Source organism: Pseudophryne corroboree, chromosome 8 (assembly GCF_028390025.1).
Source record: "Pseudophryne corroboree isolate aPseCor3 chromosome 8, aPseCor3.hap2, whole genome shotgun sequence".
Classification (NCBI taxonomy): Eukaryota; Metazoa; Chordata; class Amphibia; order Anura; family Myobatrachidae; genus Pseudophryne; species Pseudophryne corroboree.
The window spans coordinates 58,497,626-58,513,388 of NC_086451.1; the positions used below are offsets into that span (position 1 = coordinate 58,497,626).

Consider the following 15,763-nt stretch of genomic DNA (forward strand, 5'->3'; position numbering starts at 1 on the left):
CAGGGGCCACTGGACGCCCACCCAGCGCTGTTTCCTCCTTCTACAATTATCGGGTTGCATGTCACTGTGTGACTACGCGTTTTGCTCCTATTACCCTATCACTATGTTTCCAGGTTTTCTTGGTGTTATCTTGTTTTAGTTGGCTTAGCGAACCTCCTCTACTTTGACGTTGGTCTTTGCCAGCTCTCCTCGGGCACCGTTTTGACTAGACTGGCTTGGAGGGGGGACATAGTAGGGGAGGAGCTAGTCACATGGTTATAAATTTAAAGTGCCAGCTCCCAGTTACTGCCTACTATATCCCCATTGTATCTGTACTCCAGTGGCCCCTGTGGAATCGGAGAAAGGGATTTATCGGTAAGTACCAAAATCCTGATTTTGGCTATAAGGGACGTGTTAAAGCTCCCCCTAGAGGTCACAGCAGTTGTTTTTCCTTGTTCAGAACAAGCCTAATGTCACTTTCCCTGATTCTCCAGAGTTAGATAACTTATTCAAACAGGCCTGGAAACATCCAGACAGAAAATTCGAAGTGTCCAAAAAGTTTTTGCACACTTTCCCATTTGCACCTGAAGGTAGAAAATTTTGGGAGGAACCCCCTGGGGTGAATGTCTCAGTGTCTCGCCTGTCTAAAAAGGCAGTGCTACCCGCCCCGGGCTCCTTTACCATAAAGGATCCTGGGGATAGGAAGATTGAGACTACACTAAAATCTATATACACTGCAGCTGGTATAGCACAAAGACTAGTCATTGCGGGTTGCTGGATGACCCACGTTATTCATTCTTGGGCCATTCAAATACAAGGGGGCCTCTCGGGGAGATATGCCCTTAGTTACTATGGTAACCCTCCTGAAGCACATTCAGGACACTACCTGTGTCCTCTGTGATTCGCTCAAGGAGATGGGGAATATTAATGCTCGGACTTCTGCCATGGCAGTGTCGGCGCACAGGGCCTTGTGGTTGCGTCAGTGGATTGCGGACGCAGAATCCAAACGCAGTGTGGAATCCCTCCCCTTTTCTGGGAAATGGCTTTCTCCAGTCCTTTCAGTCTCACCGGTTTTGATCTAAGGACAGAGGTGCCTCCAATGCTGCTAGAGGCACCAGATGTAAGTCCAGAAAACCAGCAAGCACCAGTTCTCAGGAACAGTCCACCGGTTCTGCTTCCACTAAGGCCTCAGCATGACGGTACCCACCCACCCCGAGGGGATCTCAAGGTGGGAGCTCGACTGCGTCACTTCAGCCGCGTCTGGGAGACCTCCTGCCAGGATGCCTGGGTCAGAGATCTTGTTTCTCAGGGCTACAGGCTGGAGTTCGACAGTACTCCCCCTCAACGATTTTTCAAATCGGGCTTACCAGCTTTGCAGGATATGGAAGTTACGTTGCAACAGGCTATCCGAAAGTTTGTTCAGTCCCACGTCATTGTACCAGTACCACTACCGCAGTGCAGCAAGGGATTTTACTCAAACCTGTTTGTGGTACCCAGTCTGAATCTGAAATCCTTGAATCCTTATTTGAGGGTGTTCAAGTTCAAAATGGAATACCTGCGAGCAGTGATTGCGGGCCTGGAAGTACAGGAATTTATGGTTTCCTTGCATATCAAGGATGCCTATCTCCATATTCCGATTTGGCCGCTTCATCAGGCGTACCTACGGTTTGCCCTGCTGGATGATCACTTCCAATTTCAAGCACTGCCCTTCGGCTTGTCTACAGCCCCGAGGGTATTCACGAAGGTGATGGCAGAGATGATGTTCCAACTCCGGGTCCAGGAGGGTCTATGTGGTCCCTTATATTGACGATCTTTTGATAACAGCACGATCCAGGGAGCTTTTGTTGCTGCATATCGACCGCACCATCCATCTTCTGTCAGACCATGGGTGGATCCTCAACTTCCAGAAGTCCCACCTGGAGCCAACTCAGAGGCTCCTGTTCCTGGGGATGTTGCTGGATACTGTGGCCCAGAAGGTGTTTCTACCAGAGGACATGGCGAAAACACTTCAGGAGATGGTCCTCATGGTGCTCCGACCTACTCGAGTGTCCGTACATCTTTGCATAAGATTGTTAGGCAAGATGGCTGCCTCATACGAGGCGATCCAGTATGGGAGGTTCCATGCCAGAACCTTTCAGTTGGATCTTCTGAGCAAGTGGTCCGGCTCACATCTACAGATACACCGGATCATTCAGCTGTCGCCTCAGGCCAGGATTTCCCTCCTGTGGTGGCTACAGTGCTCCAATCTCCTGGAGGGCCGGAGTTTCGGGATTCAGGATTGGACCCTCCTCACGACTGATGCGAGTCTAAGGGAATGGGGAGCTGACACACAAGGGGCAGGTTCCAGGGCAGGTGGTCAGCCCACGAAAGCCTCCTTCCGATCAACATTCTGGAACTTCGGGCGATCTACAATGCTCTGCTTCAAGCCTCTCCTCTACTCCGGGATCATGCAATAAAGGTACAGTCTGACAACGCCACGGCGGTGGCGTATATTAGTCGACAAGGAGGGACAAAAAGCAGAGCCTGCACGTGAGAGGTGTCAAAGATACTCCTCTGGGCGGAAAGAAATACAAGAGCCATGTCAGCAATCTTCATGCCGGGTGTGGACAACTGGGAGGCGGACTTCCAGCAGATCATCAACCGGTGGGGTTGCCCACAAAAAGACATGATGGCTTCTCATCTCAACAAAAAACTTCCCTGGTATTGCTCACGGATCAGGAACCCTCAGGCGAGGGCAGTGGATGCACTGACGACGCCTTGGCCTTACCGGCTTGTCTACCTGTTTCCTCTGATTCCATTGCCCCCAAGGGTGCTCAAGCGAATCAGAAATCAAGGAGTACAGGCAATTCTGATTGCCCCATATTGGCCTCGACGGGCGTGGTATGCGGATCTTCTGGACATGTCCGTCGAAGACCCTTGACCTCTATTATTCAAAAAAGATTTTCTTCAACAAGGACCGTTCGTCTACCCGAACTTACGGCGACTTCGTTTGACGGCATGGAGGTTGAGCGGAACATCCTAGCTCACAAGGGCCTTTCGTAAAAGGTTATTGCTACCATGGTTCAGGTCAGGAAACCTGTGATGTAAAAACACTATCATCATATCTGGAGAAAATAGGTCTCTTGGTGCGAGGAACGCACATATCTGCCTGCTGAGTTTCACTTGGGACGTTTCTTACGTTTCCTGCAGGCTGGTGTGGATAAGGGATTACGTCTGTGTTCCCTTAAGGTCCAGATTTCAGCTCTCTCCATTTTCTTCCAAAAGAAATTGGTGGTGTTGCCAGAAGTTCAGACCTTCTTGCAAGGGGTACTCCGCATCCAACCACCTTTTGTGCCGCATACGGCACCCTGGGATTTGGATGTTGTGTTACAACATTGCTACAGTCCTCCTGGTTTGAACCTCTGATGACGGTAGAAGACAAGTACCTCACGTGGAAGACGGTGATGTTACTGGCCCTGGCCTCTGCTCGTCGTGTTTCAGAATTGTGGGCCTTATCGTGTAAAAGTCCATATTTGATCTTTTATGAGTACAGAGCGGAGCTCCGGACTAGACAGCAGTTCCCGCCGAAGGTTGTATCTGCTTTTCACCTGAAACAAACCTATTGTGGTTCCATCCAGTTCTAACTCTTCCGCTACTCCGGAGGCATTGGATGCTGTGCGTGCCTTGAAGATCTGTGTCAAGCGGACAGCTCGGATCAGAAAGACGGATTCCTTGTTTGTGCTCTATGATGCACAGAAAAAGGGTTGTCCTGCTTCAAAGCAGTCCATTGCTCATTGGATTCGGCTTATTATCTAACAGGCTTATGTGTCGGCAGCCTTACCTGTTCCTAAGTCTTTGAAGGCCCACTCTACAAGATCAGTGGGCTCTTCCTGGGCGGCTGCCCGTGGAGTTTCGGCCTTACAACTATGCCGAGCTGCTACCTGGTCGGGGAAGAACACCTTTGTGAAGTTCTACAAGTTTGATACCCTGGCCAAAGAGGATACCCAGTTTGGGCAGGCGGTGCTGCAGCAGTCTCCGCACGTTCCCGCCCGTTCTGGAAGCTTTGGGACGTCCCCATCGTACTAGTGTTCCCCAATATCCCTTATGGATGCTAGAGAAAATAGGATTTTAATACCTCTACCGGTAAATCCTTTTCTCGTAGACCATAAGGGATATTGGGCGCCCGCCTCAGTGCGTGGACTTTTCTGCAGGTTCTTGTTCTATAGTTACCTGTTCAGTGGTTGCTGTTTGTTGTTACCAGCTGTTGCTGGTTGTTGAATGTTAGTGGTGTGCTGGTGTGTAAATCTCACCACCTTTTCGGTTATGTTCCTTCTCTCATATATGTCCTTTCTCCAGTTTGAACACACCCCTCCTAAATCTAACTCTCTCTGCACATGTTATATCTGCCCCCGCTGCAGTGCACATGGGGGGTAATTCCAAGATGATCGCAGCAGGACATTTTTTAGCAGTTGGGCAAAACCATGTGCACTGCAGGGGGGGCAGATATAACATGTGCAGAGAGAGATAGATTTGGGTGTGGTGAGTTCAATCTGCAATCTAAATTGCAGTGTAAAAAGTAAAGCAGCCAGTATTTACCCTGCACAGAAACAAAATAACCCACCCAAATCTAACTCTCTCTGCAAATGTTATATCTGCCCCCCCCCTGCAGTGCACATGGTTTTGCCCAACTGCTAAAAAATTTCCTGCTGCGATCAACTTGGAATTACCCCCATGGTTTTACCAAACTGCTAACAAATTTGCTGCTGCGATCAACTCTGAATTAGACCCATTGTTGTTACATTCCTTCTCTCAAGTATGTCCTTTCTCCTTCGGGCACGTTTTTACCTATAACTGCCTGTGGGAGGAGGCATAGAGGGGAGGAGCCAGCACACCCAGTTGAAGAAATTTAAAGAGCACCGCTTCCTTTGGACCCTCTCTATACCCCATCGTACTAGATTACCCAATATCCCTTATGGACTACGAGAAAAGGATTTACCGGTAGGTATTAAAATCCTAATTTCTTAGCATTTTAGAGTCCTTAAAGATTTACACTTGTGACTCTCTCTTTTTCTATTTTTTTATGGAAAATATTATTTAGTTTGAACAAGCAGATTGTTCACTTTTTCTGCTTTGTGAAAGCTGGGAGACCCACAGATAGGAGACAGGGTTGTGACTAAATGTATGACCTTTTCAACTAAACAATGGGTTTCTCTGGCTGGGTCCACAGGATTATCCACAGGATAACATTGGGATATTGTCGAGCGACAGCGAAAATGGCACCAACACGGTCACAAGCTTTCTGGCCTCCCAGGATGCATTGGGGCCTCCACTATATAGTCCCGCCCACTGACTCAGTCAGATCAGTTTTTTGCTTGGTGCGGCAGGAAGCCGCATGGTCACAGGGCTGCTGTGAAAGCAGCCTTAAGTTTTCATCAATTTATTTTTATAGACTTACTGTTTTAGTTTTTGAGCGACTTCTCTTAGCAGCGTCTTAAACGCATATTAGAAAGGGTTGCTCCAACAACTCCCCACCGGGTCGCAACAACGCTTACCTCCGCGGTACAGTGCTGTCTCGACGGGCGTCTGTGTCGGATGTTCTAGCAGGTCCAGCAGACGTAACCAGGCTGTGGCCGGAGCATGGGGAGACGGTGAGTCTATGGACTTCCTCGTACTAGAGGGGTCAGGACACAGCTACACTGATTTGGTGGAGACTACAGTGTGTTGATGCGCCGAACATCCCGGTGTGACAGCGCTACGCTCTGGGGATCATAGGCGCCAGGACTAGGTGAGGCCGCGATCCTGGGAGTTTAAGTCAACAGGGGGTTTCAGACGCTCTCCTGGCCGTCCCTCCTCTGAGTTCATGGCCAGTTCCCGCGTGTCTCTCGTTTCATGAACTGAATGACCTCACTTCCGGCTCAGACGCTACCACGAGGGTACTCGGTCGCAGCTTAGACACTGCGGTTGTGTACACTGGATATAAACCCGCCCAGACCGAGTCGCAGGCCTTTAGCGTCTGCATGCACGTGGAGTCGCTCAGCGTCCGTGTCCGATATCAGTTACCAAGAGCGGCAGTGTACACCAGTAGCGTCTGAATCCACTCAGCGTCTTACGAGCGTCTTTGCTTGGATATGGAAGTGTGGTGAGTCTCCCTGTATCCCGCTCTCTGGAGGCAGGGTATATAGTACTAAAAAATCCTTTCTACTCCTTAGTATGCATTGTTAATTTTTAGTACCTATTGCATATGAGACCTGTATATTACTGTGTTTTCTGCATGTTATGTTGAAAAAAGAACCAGTAAAAACAGAAGTACAATTTTCCTACTTATGTTTAAGTTATTATGGAGGTTGTATTCTCATATGACAATGTCTAATGCTTTAACATGTGACTGACTGCTAGTATGCGTGCTGACTTTTCTGTGTAATGTCAGTCCTGTTCTGACCCTCAAATCAGGTGCACTGTGGTCAGATTGATTTCACCTCTATATACTGATTATAGAGTGTTTTTCAGTCACAAAATGGTGTAGTCAATATCAGATAAAATGTCTGTGAGCGGCAAAAGTGATGAGGAGAATTTGTCAAGCACTCCTACAGCCCTAACATGCTTATCTTGTAAGTCAGGGGTAATTGATATGAATCAATTGGTCACTTATGAGGGTTTGTGTGCAAACTGTTTCGCTTTTCAGCGAAGTAAAAAACAGGAGTTAGTTCAGCCTCCAGTAGAGCCACCATGGAATATGTTCGCAAAGACTCTGTCTTCAATAGCGGACAGGTTAGCTCCGGTAGCACCACCTCAAGGGTTAGGTTACACTATGAACCCATACATGCAGCTCCCTTCCTATGGTTTGGTTCCAGTAGCTTCTACAAGCAACCAAGGGGCAGGTAAGACTAAGACAGATACGTCTGTATGGCAGACTACACAAGATGATACATCGGATGATGATGCGGAAACAATAGAGTCAACTCCGTATGATGATCAGTCGCAGAGCTTTAGTTCAGATGATGTAGCTGAACTCATTAATGCAGTGAAGGCTGTGCTTTCTCTGGAAGAACCAGCCAAGACAGCGTTAAAAGCAAAAGCACCTGTATTCAAACTAACAAAGTCAGTGAAGGCTGAATTTCCAGCGTCAGATGAGTTGACGGAAATGATGGATGAGTCTTGGGCAGCGCCCAGTAAAAAGTATAAGATTCCTAAGAGATGGGATTCTTATTATCCATTTCCTGCTGGAGATTGTTCGAAGAGAGAAGTTCCTCCAAAAGTAGATGCACATGTTCTGCGACTCGTGCATAAATCTGCTTTACCACTGTCATCTACCTCTTTGAATGATGTCACAGACAGAAGGGTAGAGAGCCTATTGAAAAATATTTTTTCTCTTGTAGGTGCAGTGGTAAGACCTGCTATGGCTTCGGCCTGGGTAGCAAAGGCAATGGGCGAATGGATAGAGGAACTAGAGAATGACATCCCCTCTCCTACTAGGGAGCAAGAGAATCGTCTTTGCCGTTTAAGACAATCTGCCCAGTATTTAGAAGAAGCAGCTATTGATGTTGGCACTGTTGCTTCTAAAGCTTCAGCCCTGGCAGTAGTCGCTCGCAGAGCAGTTTGGCTACGGACCTGGAAGGCAGATGCGGAGTCCAAGAAAGAATTGGAAGCATTGCCTTTCGTGGGTAATATATTATTTGGAAAAACCTTATCGGATATCCTAGAGTCAGAGGCTGAATCGAAAAAGGTCAGATTTCCGGCTACCTATAACCCTAAGTCCAAGGGTTTAAAATTTCGCTCATTTCGCTGGCAAAGCAAAGCGAAAGCTAAAGAGGAGTCTAAACAACCCCAGTTTAAATCCAGGGGTAGGAAGCAGTGGACTAGCAAAAAGCCAGCTTCCAAACCTGAACAGAAACCCTCAGCCTGAAGAGACGGGCCTCTGCCTGGAGGATTCCAGGGTTGGGGGCCGACTCCTGCAATTTGCACACATATGGCAACAGTCAACAACAGATGCCTGGGTGCAGAAGGTAGTATCTCAGGGGTATGGGTTCCCATTCAGGAGGCAGCCTCCTCAAAGATTTTTTTGCACCAGCCCGTCTCGTATAGAGTCAAAGGCCAATGCCCTGCAAGAAGCAGTCCAAAAATTAATGCAGTCAGGGGTGATTGTCCCAGTACCTCCATCACAAAAGGGACAGGGGTATTACTCCAATCTGTTTCTAATCCAGAAACCAAATGGGTCATATCGACCAATTCTAAATCTGAAGATGTTGAACAACTACATATGGATCCCGAAGTTCCACATGGAGACGTTACGCTCCATAATGTTGGCTATGGAACCGGGGGACTATATGGTATCTCTGGATGTACGGGATGCTTACCTGCATGTACCTATAGCACTATCACATCAGTGTTACCTCAGGTTTGCCATCCTCAAGGAACACTTCCAGTTCCAAGCTCTGCCCTTCGGGCTAGCTACAGCACCCAGGGTGTTTACCAAGATCATGGTGGTTATGGCAGCTTGTCTGCGCAAGCAAGGGATAAGAATATTCCCATACCTAGACGACCTATTAATCTTAGCACAGTCGCAAGATTTACTGTTGAGCCATCTCCAACAGACGATAGTTTGTTTACAGAGACAAGGGTGGCTCATAAATTGGGAGAAGTCGTCCCTGAATCCGTCACAGCGGATGGTTAATTTGGGAGCCATATTGGATTCAGACCTACAGAGAGTTCTCTTATCAGAGAAAAAAATAGTCAAGGTGCAGGTCATGGCCCAGGAAGCGTTGTAAGCCCAGACAATGTCAGTCCATGCAGCAATGCGACTGTTGGGTCTGATGGTATCAACGTTCGACATGGTGGAATATGCGCAATTCCACTCCAGACCGTTGCAGCATCTCATTTTGACCAAATGGAACGGAAATCATCAAACGATTAAAAAAGCAGATGATAAAGATTCCAGTAAATGTAAAAAGGTCTCTAGCATGGTGGCTACAGACAGACCATTTAAACAAGGGGAGACCCTTTTGGATAAAAGAGTGGCAAGTCCTGACGACAGATGCCAGCCTGCAAGGCTGGGGGGCGGTACTCGGAAGCCTATGGTTCCAGGGAAAATGGACTGCAAGGGAAAGTCGCCTGCCGATAAATCTGTTAGAAACAAGAGCCATTTACTTGGCTCTGGTTCAGGCAAAGGACAATCTACAAGGAAGACCAGTCCAGATCCGCTCAGACAATGCGACGGCAGTAGCATACCTCAATCATCAAGGAGGAACTCACAGCAAGAGTCTGATGGAGGAAGTAACCCCCATTCTAAAATGGGCAGAACTCCATCTCCCAGCATTGTCAGCAGTATTTGTCCCGGGTGTACTAAACTGGGAAGCAGATTTTCTCAGTCGGCACACCATTCAGGAAACCGAATGGGCGCTACACCCAGAAGTGTTTCAGACACTGGTGAACAGATGGGGTCTACCAGAGATAGACCTTATGGCGTCTCGTCTAAACAACAAAGTTCCGAGGTACGGATCAAGAACAAGGGACCCAGGAGCGGTCCTGGTAGACGCACTGTCAGTAGAATGGAGGTTTTAGCTGGCATATCTGTTCCCTCCAATATCTCTGTTACCCAGAGTAGGGAGAGATAAAACAGGCAAAAGGAGCAATCATTCTAATAGCTCCAGCTTGGCCAAGAAGGCATTGGTACACAGATCTGTTGAGAATGTCCGTGGAAGCACCGATACTGCTTCCTCAATGTCCAGATCTGTTAATGCAGGGTCCTTGTTGTCACAGTCATCTGGATCGCCTGTCTTTGACGGCGTGGCTGTTGAAACCTCTATCTTAGAGGCTAAAGGTTTTTCAAAGCAAGTAATCCAAACCATGCTTAGAGCAAGAAAGCCTTCTTCGGCCCGTGTGTATCATAGAATATGGCAAGCCTATATTCATTGGTGTTCTGGAAAAAATTACAATCCGAGATCCTTTAAAGTAGCTAGAATTTTGGATTTCCTGCAGGCAGGATTGGATAAAGGGTTGAAGGTTGCTTCCTTGAGGGTGCAAGTCTCAGCATTGACTGTATGGTTTCAGCAGAAGATTGCTGACCTACAGGATGTACGTACGTTTTTCCAAGGAGTAGTACATATTCAACCTCCATTTGTTCCTCCTGCAGCTCCCTGGGATTTGAATTTAGTTCTTAAATTTCTCCAGGGATCTTTGTTTGAACCACTTGAGAGAGCAGATCTTAAGTGGTTAACCGTTAAAGTTCTTTTTTTTTTTCTGGCAATGGCGTCAGCCAGAAGAGTGTCAGATTTGGGAGCATTATCATGTAAGTCTCCTTTCATAAGTTTTTTTTCCAGACAGAGCAGTTCTCAGAAAGAGATCTAGCTATCTTCCAAAGGTGGTATCAAAATTTCACCTGAATGAAGAGATTGTAGTCCCCGCTTTTCAGGTATCGGGACTATCTGCGGGAGAAGCGTCGCTGGACGTGGTCCGGGCTTTAAAAATCTACATAGATCATACTAGTGCCATCAGGAAAACAGATTCCCTCTTCATCATCTACGGATTCCATAGAAGAGGATGGCCTGCTAGTAAACAGACGCTGGCGAGATGGCTCCGAATGGTAATATCTGAAGCTTATTCTCATGCAGATCTCCCTATTCCGGCTAATGTCTCTGCACACTCTACACGTAAGGTAGGTCCTTCTTGGGCAGCACAACAGGGTGCATCAGCAGAACAGATATGTAGGGCAGCCACATGGTCTTCCATAAACACATTCATCAGACATTATGCCTTGGATACTTTTGCCTCTCATGACGCAGACTTCGGGCGAAAGGTCCTCCTGTGCAATCAGGAGCGTCCCCACCACTAAAATGGCTTTGGGAATCCCAATGTTATCCTGTGGACCCAGCCAGAGAAATTAACGTTATGGTAAGAACTTACCGTTGATAACGTGATTTCTCTTATGTCCACAGGTATCCACAGGGATCCCACCCTGACGCATCTGATTTGAGGATCTAGACAATCACTAAACGTCTTCCTTCTTGTATGGAAGGGTGTGCATGTGTGTTCTTATCGCCTGTACAGGTCTCTACCTAATGTTCCTGCCTAAAATCGCTGTGGAAAGAACTGATCTGACTGAGTCAGTGGGCGGGACTATATAGTGGAGGCCCCAATGCATCCTGGGAGGCCAGAAAGCTCGTGACCGTGTTGGTGCCATTTTCGCTGTCATTCGACAATATCCCAATGTTATCCTGTGGATACCTGTGGACATAAGAGAAATCACGTTATCAACGGTAAGTTCTTACCATAACGTTCATATTGTACAGGTCTTATTGTGGCACACATCTCTTCCTGATTCATCTGCGCCAGGGTCGTTTCCTTCCATTTTGCTATATTGAGGGTAACTTGTTTCTCTTCTGCCCCCTTGTGGTTATACAAAGGACTTGTTTTACTAACTATTTTCACAATAGCGGTTTACTGCTTGGTGTAACACGGTGGCCTCCTCTGAGCTGTCTCAGGCTTCCACGTGGTCTTCGGTGTACACATTTCCTGAATCCTGCTGATTCAACATTTTTGCATCCACGCCAGTTTTGTATGTACAGTGCTGGATTCTTCATCTTCTCAGTGTAGGGATAGCTTTGAGGCATCTTATTTATTAAGTTATTTATATAGTGCACACAAATTTCACAGCGTTTTACGCATACACACTAGGGTTCATTTTTGTCAGTAGTAGTGGGAAGGACAGGAGAACATACAAGCTCCACACAATTAGGACAGGGGTGGTAATCGAACCCTGGACCTCAGTGTTGCCAAGCAGTAATGCTAACCATTACACCAACTGTGCTGCCTGTCTTCTGCATTCCATGTCTTCCCCATGCATTTAGAGAAAATGGGATTGTTATACTTAAATTAAATCCTTTTCGGAGTCTAATGGAAGACATGGCGTGCATACCCATTAAGCTGTTTTTCTTGTCTCTGTCCTTTACTGTTCATCTTGTTCCAGTTGTTGCTGGGGAACCTGATATAGATGTTACCCTCTGTATATCTGGGATGTGAATTGCAGGACACATTGGTGGTCATTCCGAGTTGTTCGCTCGCTAGCAGATTTTAGCAGCATTGCACACGCTAAGCCGCCGCCTACTGGGAGTGAATCTTAGCTTATCAAAATTGCGAACGAAAGATTTGCAATATTGCGAAAAGACTTCTCTGTGCAGTTTCTGAGTAGCTCGAGACTTACTCTGCCAGTGCGATCAGTTCAGTGCTTGTCGTTCCTGGTTTGACGTCACAAACACACCCAGCGTTCGCCCAGAAACACTCCCATAAAACGGCCAGTTTCCGCCCAGAAACACCCACTTCCTGTCAATCACACTCCGATCACCAGAACGAAGAAAAAACCTTGTAATGCCGTGAGTAAAATACCAAACTTCTTAGCAAATTTACTTGGCGCAGCCGCAGTGCGAACATTGCGCATGCGCAATTAGCGGAAAATCGCTGCGATGCGAAGAAAATTACTGAGCGAACAACTCGGAATGAGGGCCATTGATCAGTCTGTCACTAGCTGCGTTCCTCCGTCGCCACACGAGCCGTGCTGCATGGTTCTACATGGGGCAATAGTATAACTGGACCTGTAGTTTGTGCGAGTGCTCAGCCTTCCACTAAAAGAATGCTTTGGGTTTTTCATTGTAGGAATCTTTTCCTGAGTGCGGGAACAGATGGACATGCTCACCTGTACTCAATGCTGCAGGAGCGACCCCTCAGTTCCCTGCAACTGGCCCAGAAATACCTCTTTAGCATTCGGTGGTCTCCTGTGCGGCCATTGGTATTTGCAGCAGCTTCTGGTGAAGGTAAGTACGCTGATTTAAAAAGCACCATTAATACAATGACATAATCTGGAATATTTTCCACGTGCCATGTGAATTGTACAAGCTCAAATGGAGGATGTTGAAGAGATTAGAACCAAATTTTGGCTCACGATGGAATCTAGGTCAGAGAGTAAAAGTCCTCCCTAAAGGAGAGCGTCCCGATGGAATTTTGGCGTTTGCCAGGTTTCTAGCAATTTCTTCAACTAAAAACAACCTCGCACTGATTTTCTCCAGACTCTGCTACAGGGGAGCAATCTTGTGCTCTGTGCCCTGGGCCTTGGAAATACACAGGTTTAGCAGTAAGGAGAGCAAGAGACCTCTTTAGCACATGTGTACGCTTTGCAGTAGATTGGGCCACAGGGGGTAATTCAGATCTGATCGTAGCAGCGAATGTGTTAGCAATTGGGCAAAACCATGTGGACTGCAGGGGGTGGGGAGGGCAGATATAACGTGCAGAGAGCGTTAAATTTGGGTGGGTTATATTGTTTCTGTGCAGGGTAAATACGGGCTGCTTTATTTTTACACTGCAATTTATATTTCAGTTTGAACACACCCCACCCAAATCTAACTCTCTCTGCACGTTATATCTGCCCCCTCCCCCGCACTTGGTTTTGCCCAATTGCTAACAAATTTGCTGCTGTGATCAACTCTGAATTAGTCTCAGAGTCTTCACCGATGCTAGCTCCACCAACTCAGCTGCATCACCTACAGACAAACGCGTACAAAGGTCTTCGGCTTCACAAGCCGTACATCAGGCGTCTGGTTCAAGGGGTCTGTTTTGCAGTTTAGTCTGACATTTGATGGGTGAAATACATTACAGAATTTCCCCACAGGTTGTGCTCTGGAAGTGCCCCCCCCCCCCCCCCCCCCAGAAATAGCACCCGATCATTAGGAGAGTAATGATTTTGCCACGGTGCAGCATATAAACGTCAGTCTCTTAATGTAAGCTGAAGTCAGGTGGGGTATAGAGGAGCAGGAGTTATATCCAAATCATTAAAGTACCAGGCTCCATCTATACCTTAGTGTACTGTAACTCCTGTCTCCCAGTTGGATGAATGAGAAACATTCACAGAAAGCAGTTTGCTGGAAGGCTAACAACACAGAATACATACGTTTTACCAGCGTCCGGAATCCTGGCTGTCATGATCCTCACAGCAGAATCCTGGTCAGCAGGGGGCAAGTGCTAGAGAGCCCCTTGCGGGCTCATTGCGCTCTTCTCAGGTTATATTCCTCCCTCTATGGGTGTCAAGGACACCCATAGAGGGAGAGCGGCATTTAATCACCCGTCGAGATTCCGGCGTCGGCATCTTGACCGCCGGGATCCTGACAGGCAGTCTTGTGATTGCCTCCTTAACAAAACTGCCAGGCTAATGGAAAGTCAATCCTGTTAGGACTACCAGCCCAGCAGTGGCTCTGGTATTTATGAAGATCCCCTATGCCTTCTATATGTGTACCAGTGGGGGGTTTCCAGAGGAGGGACTCTAGTTTCTAATACTTAGTGTAGGTGGCCAAGATTAAGATCGTAAAATCTTCTAGAATCACTGACCAGAGAGAAAGCGGGAGAACTGGTGTAAGGGAGTAAATATATTTAACTACGGGGATACTTTCAAGAACTAAGCAGAGTTACCAATCTGTACTTGCCATAAGCTTACATCGTATCTTGCTGTGTACTTACACCTCAGCATAGGATACAGCCACTCGCTTTCACTACACAGGAAAAGGTTAATTGCTGTAGTACCAAAATCCAATACTGGTGAATGAACCCTAATGTGCAGCTCAGCAAGTTTAATGGAACTGGGTAGTAAATGTTGGAACGCTTGAGACTTCCGATCATGGATATGGTCATTGTTCTGTACTCTGCTTGGCGTGGTTGTATATTTCAGATTTAGTCACATGTATGGTCAAATAAGTGTGCTGGATTTTAGCGACCACTCTCAGGGCCTAATTCAGACCTGATCGTCTGCTACGATCAGTTACTCAGACATGTGGGGGGGGGACGCCCAGCACGGGGCTAGTCCGTCCCGCATGTCAAGCCCTACCCCCCGCACAAGTACAAAAGCATCACACAGCAACGATGCTTTTGTACTTGACTAGTAGCTCCCTACCAGCGCAGCCCCTGCGTGCTGGCAGGGAGCTACCTGTCGCTGTCCGAGTACGTCTGCTTTGGCCGGACTGCGCTGCTAAAACGCCGCCCCCTCCCGCCCAGCGAATGTCTCTGCCTGTCAATCAGGCAGAGGCGATCGCAGGGCTGAGATGGCCATCGGCTGTCTGGCATGCACAGTTCAGACCTGATCGGCTGCTGTGCTGAATTAGGCCCTCAGTATGTAACCATTTCCATGTTTTCTCACCTAAGGGGAACTGCTGCTCTTTGACTTTGGAAAAAACTCCCAGAAGCCATCATTAAGCATAACGCAGACTGCCAATGGTAAGCCCATTTACTGTCTGGAGTTTAACCGTGTACAGACCCAGCTCCTTGCAGCTGGAGACGCTACGGGAGTCGTTAAGATATGGCAGCTGAGTTCTGACTACACAGAGCAAGGAGCCAGAGAGATGGTGCAACTGGACGAACTGGCAAGCACGGTCACAGACTGATCACCAGAAAGAGATGCAAGAGGGGATAAACATGTATTATCCATTTACCATAGGTACCAATTGTAAATAGTGGAAAATAAAGTCTTTGATATAAAAAAAAATAATAATAATTTTTCCTGGCAATTTTCTTATTCTGTATCTCTCTATAATTCAGATTGTATCCAGCACTATACAAATTAGGTAGTTTGACAATATTGTGCCGTGAGGAAATTTGAACACGTAACCTTACAAAATCTCACTGCAGACATAATACAGCTGGGGAAGTTTGGTTTCCAGATCTTAATTTCACATTTGCCCTGGTACAACGTTAAAAGGTCTTAAGGTGCATACACATGGTGAGATTGTGACTATGGGATTTCCCTTGAACTGCCCCGAGCCCAGAACCACCAGTT

General features: G+C 47.3%; 1 protein-coding gene across 2 annotated transcripts in view; it reads left to right on the forward strand.

The window, feature by feature from the left end:
• DYNC2I2 (dynein 2 intermediate chain 2) overlaps positions 1–15,481 on the forward strand; it is a 56,856-nt gene extending 41,375 nt beyond the window's left edge. For both annotated transcript variants that reach the window (XM_063936453.1, XM_063936452.1), the window contains exons 8-9: positions 12,604–12,761; positions 15,133–15,481. In XM_063936453.1, coding sequence (XP_063792523.1) covers positions 12,604–12,761; positions 15,133–15,371 — 397 coding nt within the window. In that variant the 3' untranslated portion in view covers positions 15,372–15,481. The remainder of the gene's footprint in view (positions 1–12,603; positions 12,762–15,132) is intronic.
• The last annotated feature ends 282 nt before the right edge of the window (positions 15,482–15,763 follow it).